General features: G+C 34.6%; 1 protein-coding gene across 10 annotated transcripts in view; it reads right to left on the minus strand.

Annotated features, from left to right (window-relative positions):
- Positions 1-15,808, minus strand: part of Disp1 (dispatched RND transporter family member 1) — a 196,107-nt gene that overhangs the window by 50,713 nt on the left and 129,586 nt on the right. For 6 of the 10 annotated variants that reach the window (XM_047521420.1, XM_047521419.1, XM_047521421.1 and 3 more), the window contains exon 2: positions 637-1,159. In XM_047521420.1, the coding sequence (XP_047377376.1) occupies positions 637-1,142 (506 nt within the window). In that variant the 5' untranslated portion in view covers positions 1,143-1,159. Of the gene's footprint in view, positions 1-636; positions 1,173-14,739; positions 14,875-15,808 lie in introns of those variants that run through there. The other 4 variants (XM_047521416.1, XM_047521415.1, XM_047521417.1 and 1 more) reach the window with 4 other exon arrangements.

Raw genomic sequence — 15,808 nt, forward strand, 5'->3', positions numbered from 1 at the left:
GCAATGATGTAGATTTTTCTAGTACTTTTCAAAATAATAGATCTAGAGATATTTTAGGAAAAAAAAATTTAAAGTCCAGTGCCACAGATTTACAGATTTAATCTGCTGTGAAAGGAACTGTCACTTTCATCAGGATCTAAACATATTACACAGTCACCCAAACCACATGAATACAAATCATGGGTACAGTCGTAAAGAAACATAAGGAAGCAATTGCTTTTATACTTCTTTTTCATAAAGGTTGACCAGTATCAATAGCAAACAAAGAATTCCTGTGAGAAATTCTGAGCCTCATCACAAATCTATCTCCTATGGACAGATAGTAACAGGAATTGCTAACAATAAAACATCTTACTGAACTTTGTAACTCAAGGTATAGCAGAGATTCCTAACCAGATTGAGGACATGGAGAAAAGGGAGCAAGAGCTTAATGAACAAAGAAGTCAAAGGATAAAATAGATATATTATTTCATTTGCATTTTAGTAGACTTCATGCAATCCATAAAATAAGCATTATTATTGGTTTTCTTTCCCAACCCATTTTTCTCTCCTCCTTTTGGGGATATAAACATAAGCAGTCACATTCAGGTGGAATTAGATGAATGCTAAAGGCCGGCAAAACTTTTAAAGACTCACCTGATGTTGGCTATGTGCTGCTGCACAGGTTGATGCTGAAAATGGTCAGGCCACGGATGATGCAGGCAGAAGGATGGCGAGGGCTGAAGACAGCATGTGGCCTGATACACAGGTGAATGGTTTGGACACAGAGATGCAGAATACTCTGAGTGTGGCTGCATGCAACACGAGGCCAAAGCAGAGGGTGCTGCAGGGCCAGCCTCAGGGTGGCACTCTTGGTGACTGTTATGGCTGGTCAAAGGATGATGATATGGGCAAGGATGGCAGCATTGGGATAACATCTGAGGTGTTCTTTGGTCGTCTAAAGGCAGAAAGGATGATTTAACTGTGCCATTAAGTTGCAGGCATCCATTTGGACTCACTTTTGTTCTTGTTGCTTCTTTGGGTGTGAGCTGCTGGGCTGCATGGTCTCCATCACAGGGGGTGAGGGGACCAGGATTGGTAGCACTGGTTGTGATGCTCCCATTGCTCAGAACCACAAAATCGTTTCCATTGCTCATAGCCATGCTCTGATTTCTTGACCCTATGAAAGAAAACTATATAAAATTATCTAGTTATAAATAGGTCAGCAAATACATAAAAAAGAGAAAAAAGATATCTAAAAAGAGCTTTTTGAACACGAGGGTTCTTGCAGAAGTCGTGTGACAGTGGTGGAATTCAAGCAGCATCTGCAATGGAACCAGTCAACACTCAGGCACTGTTCTTCTTTCCTCCAGATACTGGTGCACTTTAAGAACCATCTCCTATCCCCACCAATTACCTCTGCCACCCCACCCCTCCTCTCAGTGCCTTTCTTCTCTCCCCATCTTAGATGTGCAAGAATCTGTTAAGAATTAGAATATTTAGGCTAACTCACAATAAAGGAAGGGGGATAGAAGTACTTTGGATTAGACAAAGGGAAATGAAGGGAAGGGAGGGGGAATGGGAATAGAAAAGTTAGTAGAATGAATCAGACATTACTTTCCTTTGTTCATATTTGAATACATGACCAATGTAATTCCACATCATGCACAACCAGAAGAATGGGAAGTTGTACCCCATGTATTTATAATATGTCAAAATACATTCTACTGTCATGTACAACTAAAAATAACAAATAAAAAGGAGATTATACATTTAGGTCATAAGGTTAAAAAAAAGAATTAGAATATGTAGGGATGCTTGGGTATTCTGATTTAAGAGTGATGGTCAAAATAAAGAACCTGAAGGCATCAACTGAACAGGTTAAAACAACAATTTCCTCTGGCCTCTTCTGGTGACAATACTACTGAATAATCTTCAGAATGTTTAATGCTTTAGAAAAGTCTTTTCTTCCAAGTTACTTAAGTCACAGAATAAGAATAAACAAAAAGAAAATGAAAACTAGTCAGCTAAGAATTCTTACAATAAAAATACCAGATGTGCAAAGTTTTCTCCCTCCTTTACATCAATGACTCTAATGCTAAAAAATTAACCATACTACATAGTTGTCTATAAATGTATTAACGTGTTTTGTTATATATAACAAACATGAGAAAAACGATATCAAGGTAAGATAGAAGAAATAAAAAGATAGGTAGAAAGGAGACAAAAAGAAGGACAAGGAAGTGTAATTTCAAGCTGGTTTCACATGCCTTTTCAGGCCTGTTACTCCCCAAATTAGTTCTTCTCCCATATCTGTTATTCCCAAATTTCTGGGAAATCCATGATTATCATAAATCCATTCACTTACAAAAATCACTCAGGGTACTACAAAGTAACCTATGTAACTAGATATGTTATTTAAATAATCTTGTGTTCACCAGACCGATGTCACCCTCACAAACCTTCCCATTCCCACCCCTCGCCAAGTTTCATCTAAGAGTATCAGACCCCGAGAGCACCTCCCTCTCTGGAGATGGGCCACATTTTCCCTTGAATGTGTATTCTTTGCTTTCCTAAATAAATCTCTGTGCCTATAACTAATGTCCTTAAATTCATTTTTGTGATGTTTGTCAAGGACCCCATTCATCCTGATTTGAGGGACTCCTCTGGCCTCTTCTGGTAACAATACTACTGATGTATCTGCTTCAAATGAGTTTTTTTTTTCTTACTTTTTTTTCCTGTCACCAAAGGCTCCAGGCATTCAATATAAAGGAAAACCCTTACATGGTCAAATTACAAGTAGTATCCTTGTCCAGTCAACAAACAAGGACAAAAACAGACAACCTCCTCCCTTTCTGCTACTCTACCCTGCCTCCTCTGAGTAATATAAAAGACAAAATCTGCAAATTTACAGTAAGAAAAACAGGTCATTAAATGCCACTGATCTACTTAACCTACACATGAAAGCCAACAAGAAAAAAGAAAATCATACTTTGGCTCACTAACCCTTTGGGCACATATTTTGAGCTCACTACTTCTAAGCAGACAGAATAGATTTTAAAGAAAACTCTATCCAGTCTCTCCCCACCTAAATGACAAAACACTCAAGTAGCCAATTTTGGTCTAAATATATGGCAACCCAACCAAGAAACCGATGAGGAGGACTGTAATGCACATTTTCACCCCGTCTATTAACATTCAACTGGGGCATTTCTGGGCAGAGAACACCAGAAGAATGTATAAAACTTCACTCTAAATACTGGCACCCAGAAGGTATCACTGTACTAGGATGAAAATTTAGCATTATTTATTTACTTACCTTTCAGATAAAACTTGTACAGATTCAGTTAAATAAGCATCACACAATAAAAAATAGAGAAATAAAGATATGTATTAAAAATTTTCTTATATATCATTTCAGTAGAAAGACAAAACATTTTTAAGTACTTTTTAAAATCAAATAGGTGTTACTTATCTAATTATGATTACCTTTGCCTGCCAATGCCAAAACTTCCTTATATAATGACCACCTAGTGGAATTCTAAATGCACTACATAAAGGTGCTCTCACCTTCATAAAATCACTCTTGGGTACACATCCAGTATAAAATATTCAAATAATATGTCCAACACAAAGCACAAGTAATTAAATAGTTGTGCAACTTTCTGGAGAGCAGGGTAGATACACTGTCCAATAAGAACACTAATCTAGCCCAGGAGACACAAAACAATCCTTCATTCACTTTCTAAATGTGCCTCTCACTTAAGCTTGTTTATTGAAAAACATATCCTCCCTTTTGTTGTTAAAAGGAAGAGTCATATGCTGATCATCTGAAAACAATAAAATATAAATTAAAGGACATTTAGAGAAGCCTAGCCTCTTTAAAAAGTTAACTGAAATTTAAAAATGTTTATTTGTATGATAGACAATGTAGGAAGCAACTGCTCAATGAGATCAATGAAATGATTTCCCAGAATCAGAAGCTCCCATGGTACAAACACTTCACACACAGAAACCACTGGAAGCACAGTATTCTCCAGCCTCCACCTGCAACCTGTGCTCCAAAGCCGGATCTAGACCTCAGCCAAGCTATCCCCACTGACGGGACCTGCAGGGCTAAAAGAAAAAGCAACTCCTGCCTTTTCTATCAGGATAGAAAGAAGGAGTACTGGTTTGCTAGTTTGTTTTTTATCATCTCAGGTTAGCTAATACAACATCTCAAATCATTTTTTTATTTTTTAAATTTAATTCAATTAATCCCATTAATTCTAATCACAGTTGTTGGGTGAGTTATGTTAGTAAGGAGCATCTAATAACAACGAAACATCTTCAAAATTTTAAAGAAAAACTGGGTGTTATGGTTTGGATATGAGGTGTCACCCAAAGCTCACATGTGAGAAAATGCAGGAAAGGTTCAGAGGAGAAATTATTGAATTGTAAGAGTCTTAACCCAATCAGTGAATTAATCCCTGATGGGATTAATTGAAGTGGTAGGGTGTGGCTGGAACAGGTGGGAATTGGGGTGTGGCTATTTGGTATATATTCGAATCTAACAAGTGAAGTCTTTGCTTCCTGATGAAGCAAGTTGCTTCCCTCTGCCACACTCTTCCGCCATGATGTTCTGCCTCACCTCCAGTCACAAGGAATGGAGCCAGTCTTCTATGGACCTCTGAAACCATGAGCCCTTAAATAAACTTTTCCTCCTCTACAATTGTGCTGCTCAGATCATTTAGTCACGGCAGCGAAATAGCTGACTAAAACACTGGAATACTGTTATCAACATCAATACCCTTAGAAGTACCCTGAAATCTTCCCTAGACTCTCCACAATTTTCACCCATTTCTCTATCTTCTAATTAAGTCTATTCATCCCTAAGGAAAATAATTTTTCTTTTACTTTTGTATACAGAATCACAACTACCATCCCCTTTTATTTTTAGTACAAATATACATTTTGTAGTTACACAAGAGTTAAATGGATTCTTGTAGGCCAGCTGAGGGACTTAATTATCATTTATAACATTTTTTTTTGCATTTTTACATGGTAAAATGCAGTTCGAGTGCCAAATAACTGACTTACAAATGAATTTCTGGAACCCAACCTATTTTGTAACTGGGCTACTTCTTGTAATGAAGCAGGAACTAGTGAATAGTAAAGAATAATCTGAACTCTGACTTTGGCTTGTGTTTAAAGCAAGAAACACTAGCTTTCTCTGATTCAGTTTCTTTAATCACAAAATGGGAACAACCAATTTGATTTCACAAGTAAGGAAACACACACACACACACACACACACCAAAAAAACCCAGAAAACAGTTGTTTTAAGAAATGTCTCTGACTTATCTAGATTCTGTGAATATATTTGTGTGAATATATTTGTGTAGAGGTTCAGTTTCCATCTGAAGTCAAGAGCTAACCCTATGGTTCACACAGAGAAACATCTTTTTTCTTTAGAACTGAGACAAATGAGAAAAAAAAAATGTAGTCTAAGCTTAGGATGGAGGGAATTAACAGTTAAGCAGACAAGATATAACAAAAATACACATGATAAAAAGGAATGAAAAAAGGAAGTCCTGAAAAAAAATGCTAATACCCTTTACTTATGCCAAACCCTTGTAATAAATGTTATGGTATGTGATTACAAATGTAGTAATAATTGTATTTACGGTGGAATTTTAAAGTAAGTTCTGGGTCAAATGAAATGAATAACTTTCAAAGACAAAAACCACCTGTTCTCCCTAGGGCCATAACACACAGGGGATGCCAAAGGAAAGCTTTACTGTGTCACTGCTTGAGGTGGGATGGACCCCATATTAAGGTGTACTTTCTGCTGTCCATGAATATAAGGTACCAATAGAATTATATCCAAAGCCACTAATCTCACTTATAATCATTTAATACCTTTTCAGGTAGCATTTTTATGTCTTGAGTGATTTAGCAGTTTGGAGGTTATATGCTCTTTGGCCAAGAATCATCTTTTATAATATTTTAAAAATTTCTTTTGGTACCATGGATTGAACCAAGGGGCACTTAACCACTGAGCCATGTCCCCAATCCCTTTTATTTTTTATTTTGAAACAGGGTCTTACTAAGTTCCTAAGAATCTCACTAAGTTGCTGAGGCTGGCTTTGAACTCGTGACCCTTCTGCCTCAGCCTCCGAAGATGCTGGGATTATAGGCATGTGCCACTGCACCCAGCTTCTTTTATAACATTTTAATTGAGTTATGAGAATATTAAAAAGAGATGGAATGATGCTTCCTCGTTTTAAAGCCCAAATTGTGCTTTAAAATGGCAACTGAAATATTCATGGCTGAGAAGAAATAACATGGGTAGGTCTGAGTTTGAAAGCTGACTCTACTAGTCACCAACTTTGAGAACCTTGGTCAAGTTACTTAAACTCTGTCTCTAAGTCTTGGTTTTTTCTTGGAGTTAAATTTGTTAGAAATGCAAATTGGTGCAACGTTGTAAGAATAATAGGGGTACTACTTATCAAAATTTGAAAAACCTTTATCCTTTGAGCCACAATTTGACTAGAGATCTATCCTGCGGTTATACTTGAACAATGTGTAAGATATATGTATGCATCAGGAGGTTGACTGCAACACAGTAACTGTGAAAACCAGGAATAATTTAACTTATCAGCAACACCAGACAATTTCTGCCATACTCAAACTCGTGTGTTCTGCATAATAAAAAACAATGAGTTAGATCAGGATATAATAATTGGAAGAAAGTTCAAAGAACATCATTATGTACAAATAAAACTTAGAACAACCTAAGTGCTTTGGATCTGGGGCATGTGTGTGTATGTGTTGTGTGTGTGTGTGTGTGTGTGTGTGTGTGTGTATAGAGTCACCAGAGTTCATGTGATTAGAATTACATCCTACGTTTGTCTGGAACTCAGAAAATATGCACTTGTAAAATATACAAAATCATCATGCTTCAAAGACAAAAAAGAGTGTGTCATTAAAAATGTTATATAATAATAACTGGATCTGCTTGAATTATGGAAATTTTATTCATCAACATATATACATTAAATATGTTAATAACACACAATTTATCCTAATACAAACAGATCATTTAGGTGGCTCCCAGAATACAAACCATCTAAAGCCCATTTAAAAAAAAAAAAAAATTCACAGCAACTACTTGGAACTGAAAATCAGAACTGCTAGCCTGTCCAGAAAACTGCCAAGTTAAAATCTAAATGTACCGCTGAAGAGAATACACAGACCTGTTCCAATTACCACAGTAACCACTTAGCAAAGCCATCACTATCCTTAACAAACACAGGGCTCATATGGCCTGAAGGAACAACATCTTCATCCCCATCAACAGTTACAATAGTCCACCTCTTTGGTAGTGCCAAAGCACTTTTACACAGATGATCTCACTTGAGTTGATCCTCTTAATAGCCCTCAGAAAAACAGATGTGGCAGGCATTACCACTTCATTTTGAAAAAGAGAACTTAACACAGAGACTCTTAAGTAAGGTGCCCAAAGTTACACTGATGACATATAGTGAGGCCAGGAAGCCTGATGCCAAGGCTGAGAGCTTTCTGTTAAACTACTTTCCGTAGGCTCATATGATGTATTTTAGAGTAATACTTTGCTTCACCAGATTCACAGCACTATATTTAAGAATAAATGGCAAGACTGGGTCACCAACAAGACTCCATGCTATAGCCAACCATCTTTTCCAGAATAATGCTATATGTAGCACAGTTTCACTAGATGAAAATACAAAGCACTAACTAAGGGCTTCCAAACATAAAGTTAACCTGGGATTTAAGATAAAAAGCAGATTCTGATGCTTCCACCTGGAGTGGGGACACAAGCCTCCAACAACATTCCTGTGCTGCTGTCCCTGGCACATACTTTTCATAGCAAAGCAAAACAGTAAACTAGGTGGGGAGGCTACAAGAGAATTAGGCCTAACTAGTGGCAAGATAATGAACAATATTAAAGTAGGATGAACAGAACAAGTAGAGAAATAGTAAGAGTTGACAGAGAGATAAAGGTCCATTTTTTCTAAATAGGGCAGAGAAAAGTAACAAATTTTAACAGGAGTTTTAATTGATAATCAAATTTAATTATGATTTATCTCATGACTCCCAAACTGTTTTGTGCATGGAAATTACATGATAGAATTTTAATCCTTTTAGTGTAACTCACACAAATGGACTGAAACACCTTGCCCAGGTAACTGGGTGAGAAACTTTTTTTCCTGCTTACATGGTACTAGATATAAGAAGATGGGTAAACAAAAGGGGTATAAAGGCAATTTGGGAAGTACCTATCACTATTTACCAATTCTGTTTTAATATGAAATGGTTTCTTTAAAATTGCTTGATGCTTATCCTAAAATGATGGCCCTATTTCCAATCATCAGAACCAAGTTGGTCTATTAATATTTAGGGCTATGACTAGAGAAACAGTTTCTCTAAATGACAAGAAAAACTGGCAAAAAATTGTACATCAGGCATTTTCTGCAATGCAGCTATTAAAGCTGGATGGCAGAAGGGCATCAGCCAGGTTTTTTCTCTAGGAATATATCCCCCACAAAATGCTATTAAAAATGTTTTCTGTCACCTTACTATGTCAAGCACTTTCTTCACAATACCTCTCTAAAGATCCCATTAAACCCATTACAGAGAAGACTGAGGGTCAAAAATGTTGAAGTAATTTGTCCAAATCACATGATTGGAAGTCAATTCCAGACCAGCATGACTTTTCTAAAGGTAAGCTTTTCCATTACCTCAAGATGGCATTACCTCAGGGTAAAGCCAAGTTCAACTGGTGTTTATAGAATCACTAGAGACTACTGATATAAAATTCTGTCTGAAGGTCCATGTGAAAAATAGCCTCTGAATTCAGTATTTCCCAGGATAGTTTTAAAAAGTTACAATTCCACATTCAAGAATGTCAGAGACATATTTCATTAAATTTAGGAGGTGTTACTCATCCATGAATTGTACTATGCAAACTTGAAAAAGCAAGGCAACAGATTGATCATTGTTGTCATGTGGTATCTAAACGACTTCAAAATAATATAATTCTGACCTGACAGAAAAATACATATCTTTAATCAAAGAAACAGGCACTTGAACTAAAAGGATGGTTTTAAGTAGGGAAATATAATCTTCTTCCCTTCTGAGACAAATTAAATTTTATTTTTCTTTCAGTTCATGAACTTTTTACCATTAAACTCTCCTTTAATAAGAACGCTTATAAATATTTTACCTAATCATTTATAAACATTTTATACATTAAAAAGAACTATTCAAAAATAAAATTGTAACTATCATGCCCCATAAGCATAAGTTACAACAAATTAGAAGTCATTTTTCCAAAGAAAGAACATTATGATTTTGAAGATCTAAACCACTAAACCTACATTTCTTAAGTATACTAGTATGCTTTTCTCCACACCAAAAGAAAGCAAAAACTGAGCTCTAGGAATTCTGAAAGTGAAGGATTATAATTCTTTTACAATCAGACTTTACTGTTTGATTATTAAATTTATATTAAGTAGATAGTCTCAATTTGGATAACAAGTGCCACCTTTGAAAATGAAATATACCTTTCTTTCTTTTTTTTTTCTTTTTTTTTAACCAGGGATTGAACCCAGAGGTGCTTTACCTCTGAACCACATCCCCAGTCCTTTTTTATTTTATTTAGATACGAGGGCCTCGCTATGTTGCTGAGGCTGGTTTTGAACTCTCAATCTTCCTGCCTCAACCTCCCGAGTCACTGGAATTACAGGCATGTGCCACTGTACCCAGCTGAAATATACCTTTTTGCTATAACTTTCAAAAAATATGATTATATACATGATATATATTGATAAAAACATAAAAAATAAACTGTTATATTTCACTTTTTATTAAAAATGCTCACAGTATTTACAAACAGCTTAACAATATAGAAGAAAAATCAAATTGCTAGTCATAGTCTCTCACCCATACTTACAAAAAAAATTATAAAAGTAAAATAGACTTAGAAAGATAAAGCACATGTACCACAGCAAATCTGAGAACACTGAATTTGGAAAGTAGTACTATTGCTAGAAATGAGTCCAGTTGTCAAAGCAGAAATTTATACACATGCTAAATGAAAAGAATTTTTAGGGTTATAGAAATATCAATCTCATTTTTCTGTTTTATATGGAAAGCAGTACTATTGCTAGAAATGAGTCCAGTTGTCAAAGCAGAAATTTATACACGTGCTAAATGAAAAGAATTTTTAGGGTTATAGAAATATCAATCTCATTTTTCTGTTTTATATCTAATATACTTTTGGTAGTAGTTCCATGTGGAAAGTGACATATAGGTCTAAAATAAAGTCTATCTTCTCCAATCTAGGATAAATTATGTCAATAGCATCTATGTTTAGCATAAACACTTATTTTCCTAAATATGTATTTCAAGAGCACTGCACTTAGAGCAGTTCTCAGAGATCTCTTTCTCAAGTTCATCTACAGAAAAAATTCTCCCCACACTCACTTGTGTTGTACCCATAAGTATCAATGAGAAGAGAGAAAGAGAGAAAATATCTCTGAATTTGTATTTCAGATGAGTTTAAGTTCTACACAGTTGCATTAATTATTTTTGAATCCTATGTCTGGAGAATGATGCCAATTTGTATAACCAAGAATATGTAAAGTAAAACTAAAGTGTTCTATACTCAGAAATTTCAAACAATGGTCACTTAAGAAATGCTACAAATCCTTCTGTAAGTTCTAATCTAAGAACCAATCACAAAATTTATCTAGTATCTGCTACTAGTCTCAAAGGGAATGTAATAAATACAACAAATATTCACAAAATTACAGATCTATTACAGTAGTCTCAATCCTAGCTGCACATTAGAATCACTTTGAATAGAGATTATATATACTATTATATATACATTTTACATATTATACGTAATATATAATATTATATTCAATATTATGGTATATAATATATAAAATTATAATTTTACAATATATAAAAATGCATATATATTAAGTTTTACAGAAACAGGGCCCTGGCCAGATGTTCTGATTCAATTTATATTGTAAAGATGTGGACATCGTATTATTTAAGAAGCTCCCTAGATGATTCTAACATGCAGCCAAGGCTGAAATTCATTAACTTATACTTTATATATTTAATCCTCATCAATTTATAACTGTCACTCAAAATAGTCAACATTCAGACAATATTGCTTGAAATGCAAAATGCTGCTGCCTATTTAAAAAAAATTTTCGATTTGGTATTCCACAATACATGAGTTTTATAGTACTGAAACTATCTCCAGTTGTTTTCTTGGTTAACGGTGAAAAGACATTTCAGTTCACTACTTCTTATGTTGGAAGGGTAGGGGCAAGGATGCACTAAGGTGAAAGGCTTACTAAGCAAGACAATTGTGCAGAATTCACATGAATAGTGTATGGAAATGTGACACAAGCTGTGACACAGTCTCAATTTCTTGCAGATCTTTCCAAGAAGGCTTAGGAAATAGTTAATTTGACTAATGAGTTTATTTAACCCTCAAGCAAAACCCTAGCCTCTGGTCAGTTTTTAAAATGAAGTCTCAAGCTCCTCTAATAGAAGAGCATGCTCCCTCAAATTTCATGTCAGAGAGGAGAAAAAAGATTTCTGGTTGCATTTTAAACATCTTAAACTTTGTAATACTAGGATAAGGCAGCCTTCAGATGCCAGGTCTATTCTCTAGCTTCACATCCCTACCTAATAAAGATTAAAAGATGTTTTGGTAATTAACAGGACCATCAAGATGTGATAAGTCTGTCTTTATGTGATGAGATTTCATCTCAATTTATTTTGTCCTTACTAAAGTGACAAAATGGGCAGTTTTACAAGTAAGCAATTTATCTGTATCACTATATACCTCTCTTTTCAGTAGAAACAGGATTATATTACTGAGCTTAACTATTTTTGTTAAACATCACAAGCATATCTAAAGTTTCCATGATGTTTTAATACTTCACACATCTAAAAACCTCAAAACTTAAAAGCTCCAAGAAAAAAAAAAAAAACCATCACTGAGGTAAATCAAACTAAGAACATTCTCTTCCCACATATTGTGAAGCTAAAGAATGTGAGAGAATTTTAAAAATGTCTTTCATAAAGCCCAAAACTAAGATCAATCGAAAAAAGAGCACTTAAAATTTGTTTGATTTAGATGGTAATGTGTTTTGTTTTAATACTACACTTACAATTATCTAAAAATTTCCCACAAATGTTAAGTACCTGATACCAGGCCCCACTCCCTGCTGTTTTGTGAAGTTTGAGAGGTAGCAAATCAAATTTCCTAGAGCAGCTTCCCAAATGAGTTCTTCCCTTCAGAGTCCAGCAAATAATGTCTCAAGGGTATACTTTAGTCTACAGAGCAACTTAGGCAACATCACTTAAGGTATCTGCATGAAACACAACTAAAGACATCCTTTTACTTAAAGGACTCAGATTTGTTTAAAGCTTAGAAAAATATCAAATTTGTAAACAATTTTTTCTTACTTGAATTGGATCAATGAATTAACTTTTTAGTAAAAGCCTGGATGCAATTTTCCCAAATCTTTTTCTAACCCTTACTTAATCACTACAAATGTCTGTGAATTTTGCTATATGCTTTCTTGGATGTTTCAGATGAATTATAATTACATATACTGTTGAGGAGAGATTCTTAATTACTTATGAAGGTAATTAAGTCATACTTTTCAGTTAAATAGGTAAATATTCTTATTTAGCAATCTTATAAGAAGCACCTACTGTGTTTCTTGTGAATAGTTTCCTTGCAATCTAAATGTGAGTCTATGTAACGGTGATTAAAATAAGAGAATAGAATTGAGATGGAGAGAACAAAGAGTCACTCTATTCACCAGCCCTAGTTTTTCTAGCCTTCAGTTGCTTTGTTTTATATGTATATTTTTTGTTTGTTTATTTGTTTTCTGTTTTTTCTGTTTTGTTTTGTTTTGTTTACCAAAAGCTGATAGGCTAAGCAGTTCATGTGTCTTGATCCTAAACAACTCAGTTTTATTTCTTGTATTAGGATGTGATCAGGAACTGCAATTTTTTTAAAATGGAAAATATTCTTATCATTTGTAGGTGAAGGTTGTCCATCACATCATCCACACTGTAAAGAATCATACAGTAAGAATGCTCAGACAATCCCAGAATTCAAAGGAGTCAGGTAGAAGGTAAAGAACTGGGGTATAGTAATAAATACTGAAAAGTAGATTTCCCAAGAATTGCCAAAAAGTGTCAATTAGTTCAATATAAGCTTCAAAGACAGGTGGGATTAAAGCTAAATGTTGGATGAATCAATTTTATAAGAAAAATTATCTTTCAGACTGAGGCAAGGTTAACATGTATTTTCTAAACTGCTTTATAGGTCATAATTTCAGACACTTAAACATATTTTTCATAATAAATGCAAATAGATCATGCTCACAATTTTGAAATTCAGGTCTAAGATGTAAGTTATATGAAGCATGGAAGACACACAAAAATACTCTGCCTTATTTTTCTATATTAAAAAAAGTTTCAAATGAAGTATAATTCAATAAAATATTAAGATTCAATATTTTGGCAATCAAAATATTCTAAGATAGTTTACCAGAGCTGTAAAAACTAAAAATTTTAAAAATCATGCAAAAGAATGTGTCAATAGACACTTGAACCATGGGAAATAGTAAACCTCTGCCCACTAGAGAAACATTCATTAGTTTAGAGCTTATTTACCTAGTTTAGTGATTTCCCAGTCATCAAAGAGCACTGGAGTCTTCTTAATTATAAATATTAAGATGTACAATAATCCTCTTATGGGCAAAAAGACATAGTTCATTCCTCTTTCAACAGGAACATTTACTTGTTAAATTTCTGACAAATTGTAAAGCATGGTCGCTATTTCTTTCACTATCACTAAGAAAGGCATTTCTAGTCATTCAGTGATCATGATGAAATGCCTAAAATTTCACGGAATTTTTCTTTTTACTTTTTTTAAATTCACATTTCACAACCAGACAAAATATTTCACAAGTTAAAGTAGTTTGAATTTTTCTACCAGTCACATATAAATGTATCCATTCTCATTTTTAAAAAAAGTCAACATAGCAACTATATTCCAATTTGCACTTTAAGTGGTAAATCCAATCATGATGTGGCTATCATTGTTACTAGTAAAATGCATGCAATGCAAAAACATTTAATCAACTCAAATACAGCAAGAGGGTGTGCACTAACTAAACTGCAAGTTTGAAACAGATACTGGTAAGAATAAAACCTGCTGTTGAAACTTAGCTCCCAAGTAGGTATCCTCACCAAACTTCTCTATAGGTTAGAAGATTCTAATTTATTATTTTCTTTAAATACTCAATTCACAAAAGTGACTAAGTCTATTTTTTTGTATCAACCGGTCATCACAGAAGCACGTATTTACAAAATTTTCTGATTTAGACTGTGATTATTAAACAAGAATCTCCAAATATGAAACAACACATGATACTTCAAACTTCCTAAAGCAAGCACCACATTTTAATAAACTTAAGAAACAGCTGACCTTACCTTACTGTGCTCGACTATAAATTCAGATAAACTTTGCAAGATTTTTAATGCGTTAAAATGTGGTTCAAAGTTTACACTGAAAAAAACAGTGAGCTGGAATTTTAAATAGAACCCTAGAAACTGAGTTCAGTTTTAAATTCTTCCAAAATAACAAATGCACACATACTGAAGCAAGAATAAATATACTACCTTTCTGTTACAAGAGGAAACTTCTCTGACTCCGTTTGGTCTGCGAATGACTGCAGTAGCCACAGCTGTAACTGGCTCCAGGAAGGCAGCACAACAGAAAGCAGAGCTGGCAGGAGCAGCTCCAAGGAGCGGCAGGACAGACTAAATGACAGCACATGCAGATTGCTTTGAATTAGGCATGTTAGGGGCTGGAACTTTTGGTGTTTGCTCTCCTATAGGACAGGAGAGTTTTTCTTCTACTTAACCCCTCGGGGCAAGGTCTTAATAATGGTAACAGCTGGCATACAGAGGGACTTGATCTGAGCTCGAGGTCAGCAAGCCAGGATATGAAGGTGACATGTAATTTCTAGACTTTTCCTGCTTCTACAGGGAAATAGCACCAAGGACTGTTTTTAGTTATAACTTCCTTTGATCTTTTGGATTTAAAGTTACTTAGTAGATTAAAGCCATGTTAGCTGATATTATTTGCTTGCTTAGCCAACGTAAGTGTTACAGATTCAGTTTTCTGACACATAGGACTACTACATTTAAACTAACACAAATAAACACCAATCCGTGTTTATTTCCAAGTTCCGGGGATTCTTGTGTTCTTTCACAAATGACTCTTGAGACTCTGCTTTTAGGATAGAAAGTTCATAGTTTTAAAAGAGGCAGAGCGGTCTTTTTTAAAGGGAAAGTATTAGTCGAAACAATTGTGTTTTTCTTCAATTTTCCTAAACAAAAACAGCAGTTTGTTAAACGGATCCAACACTACTTTTTATAAATGGATGGCCCTGATGATGCCAGCATTTAAGATTCTATAATCACAACATAAAAACCTCATAAATAGCTACAAACAAATGCTTTACAAATGGCATCCCATAGAAAGTAAGTGATAATTTATTAAAACCATGAAATCTAACTTTTCATGACTTTTTCCTTTTTCTCCTGTGGTACTGGGATTGAATCCAGGGTCTCTAGCATGCTAGGCAAGTTCTCTAACACTGAGCTACATCACCAGTCCTTTTTCTTTCTTTTTTTTTTTTTTTTTTAAGTTTTCTTTGAAACAGGGTCTTGCTGAATTGCTCAG

Source organism: Sciurus carolinensis, chromosome 12 (assembly GCF_902686445.1).
Source record: "Sciurus carolinensis chromosome 12, mSciCar1.2, whole genome shotgun sequence".
Taxonomy (NCBI): Eukaryota; Metazoa; Chordata; class Mammalia; order Rodentia; family Sciuridae; genus Sciurus; species Sciurus carolinensis.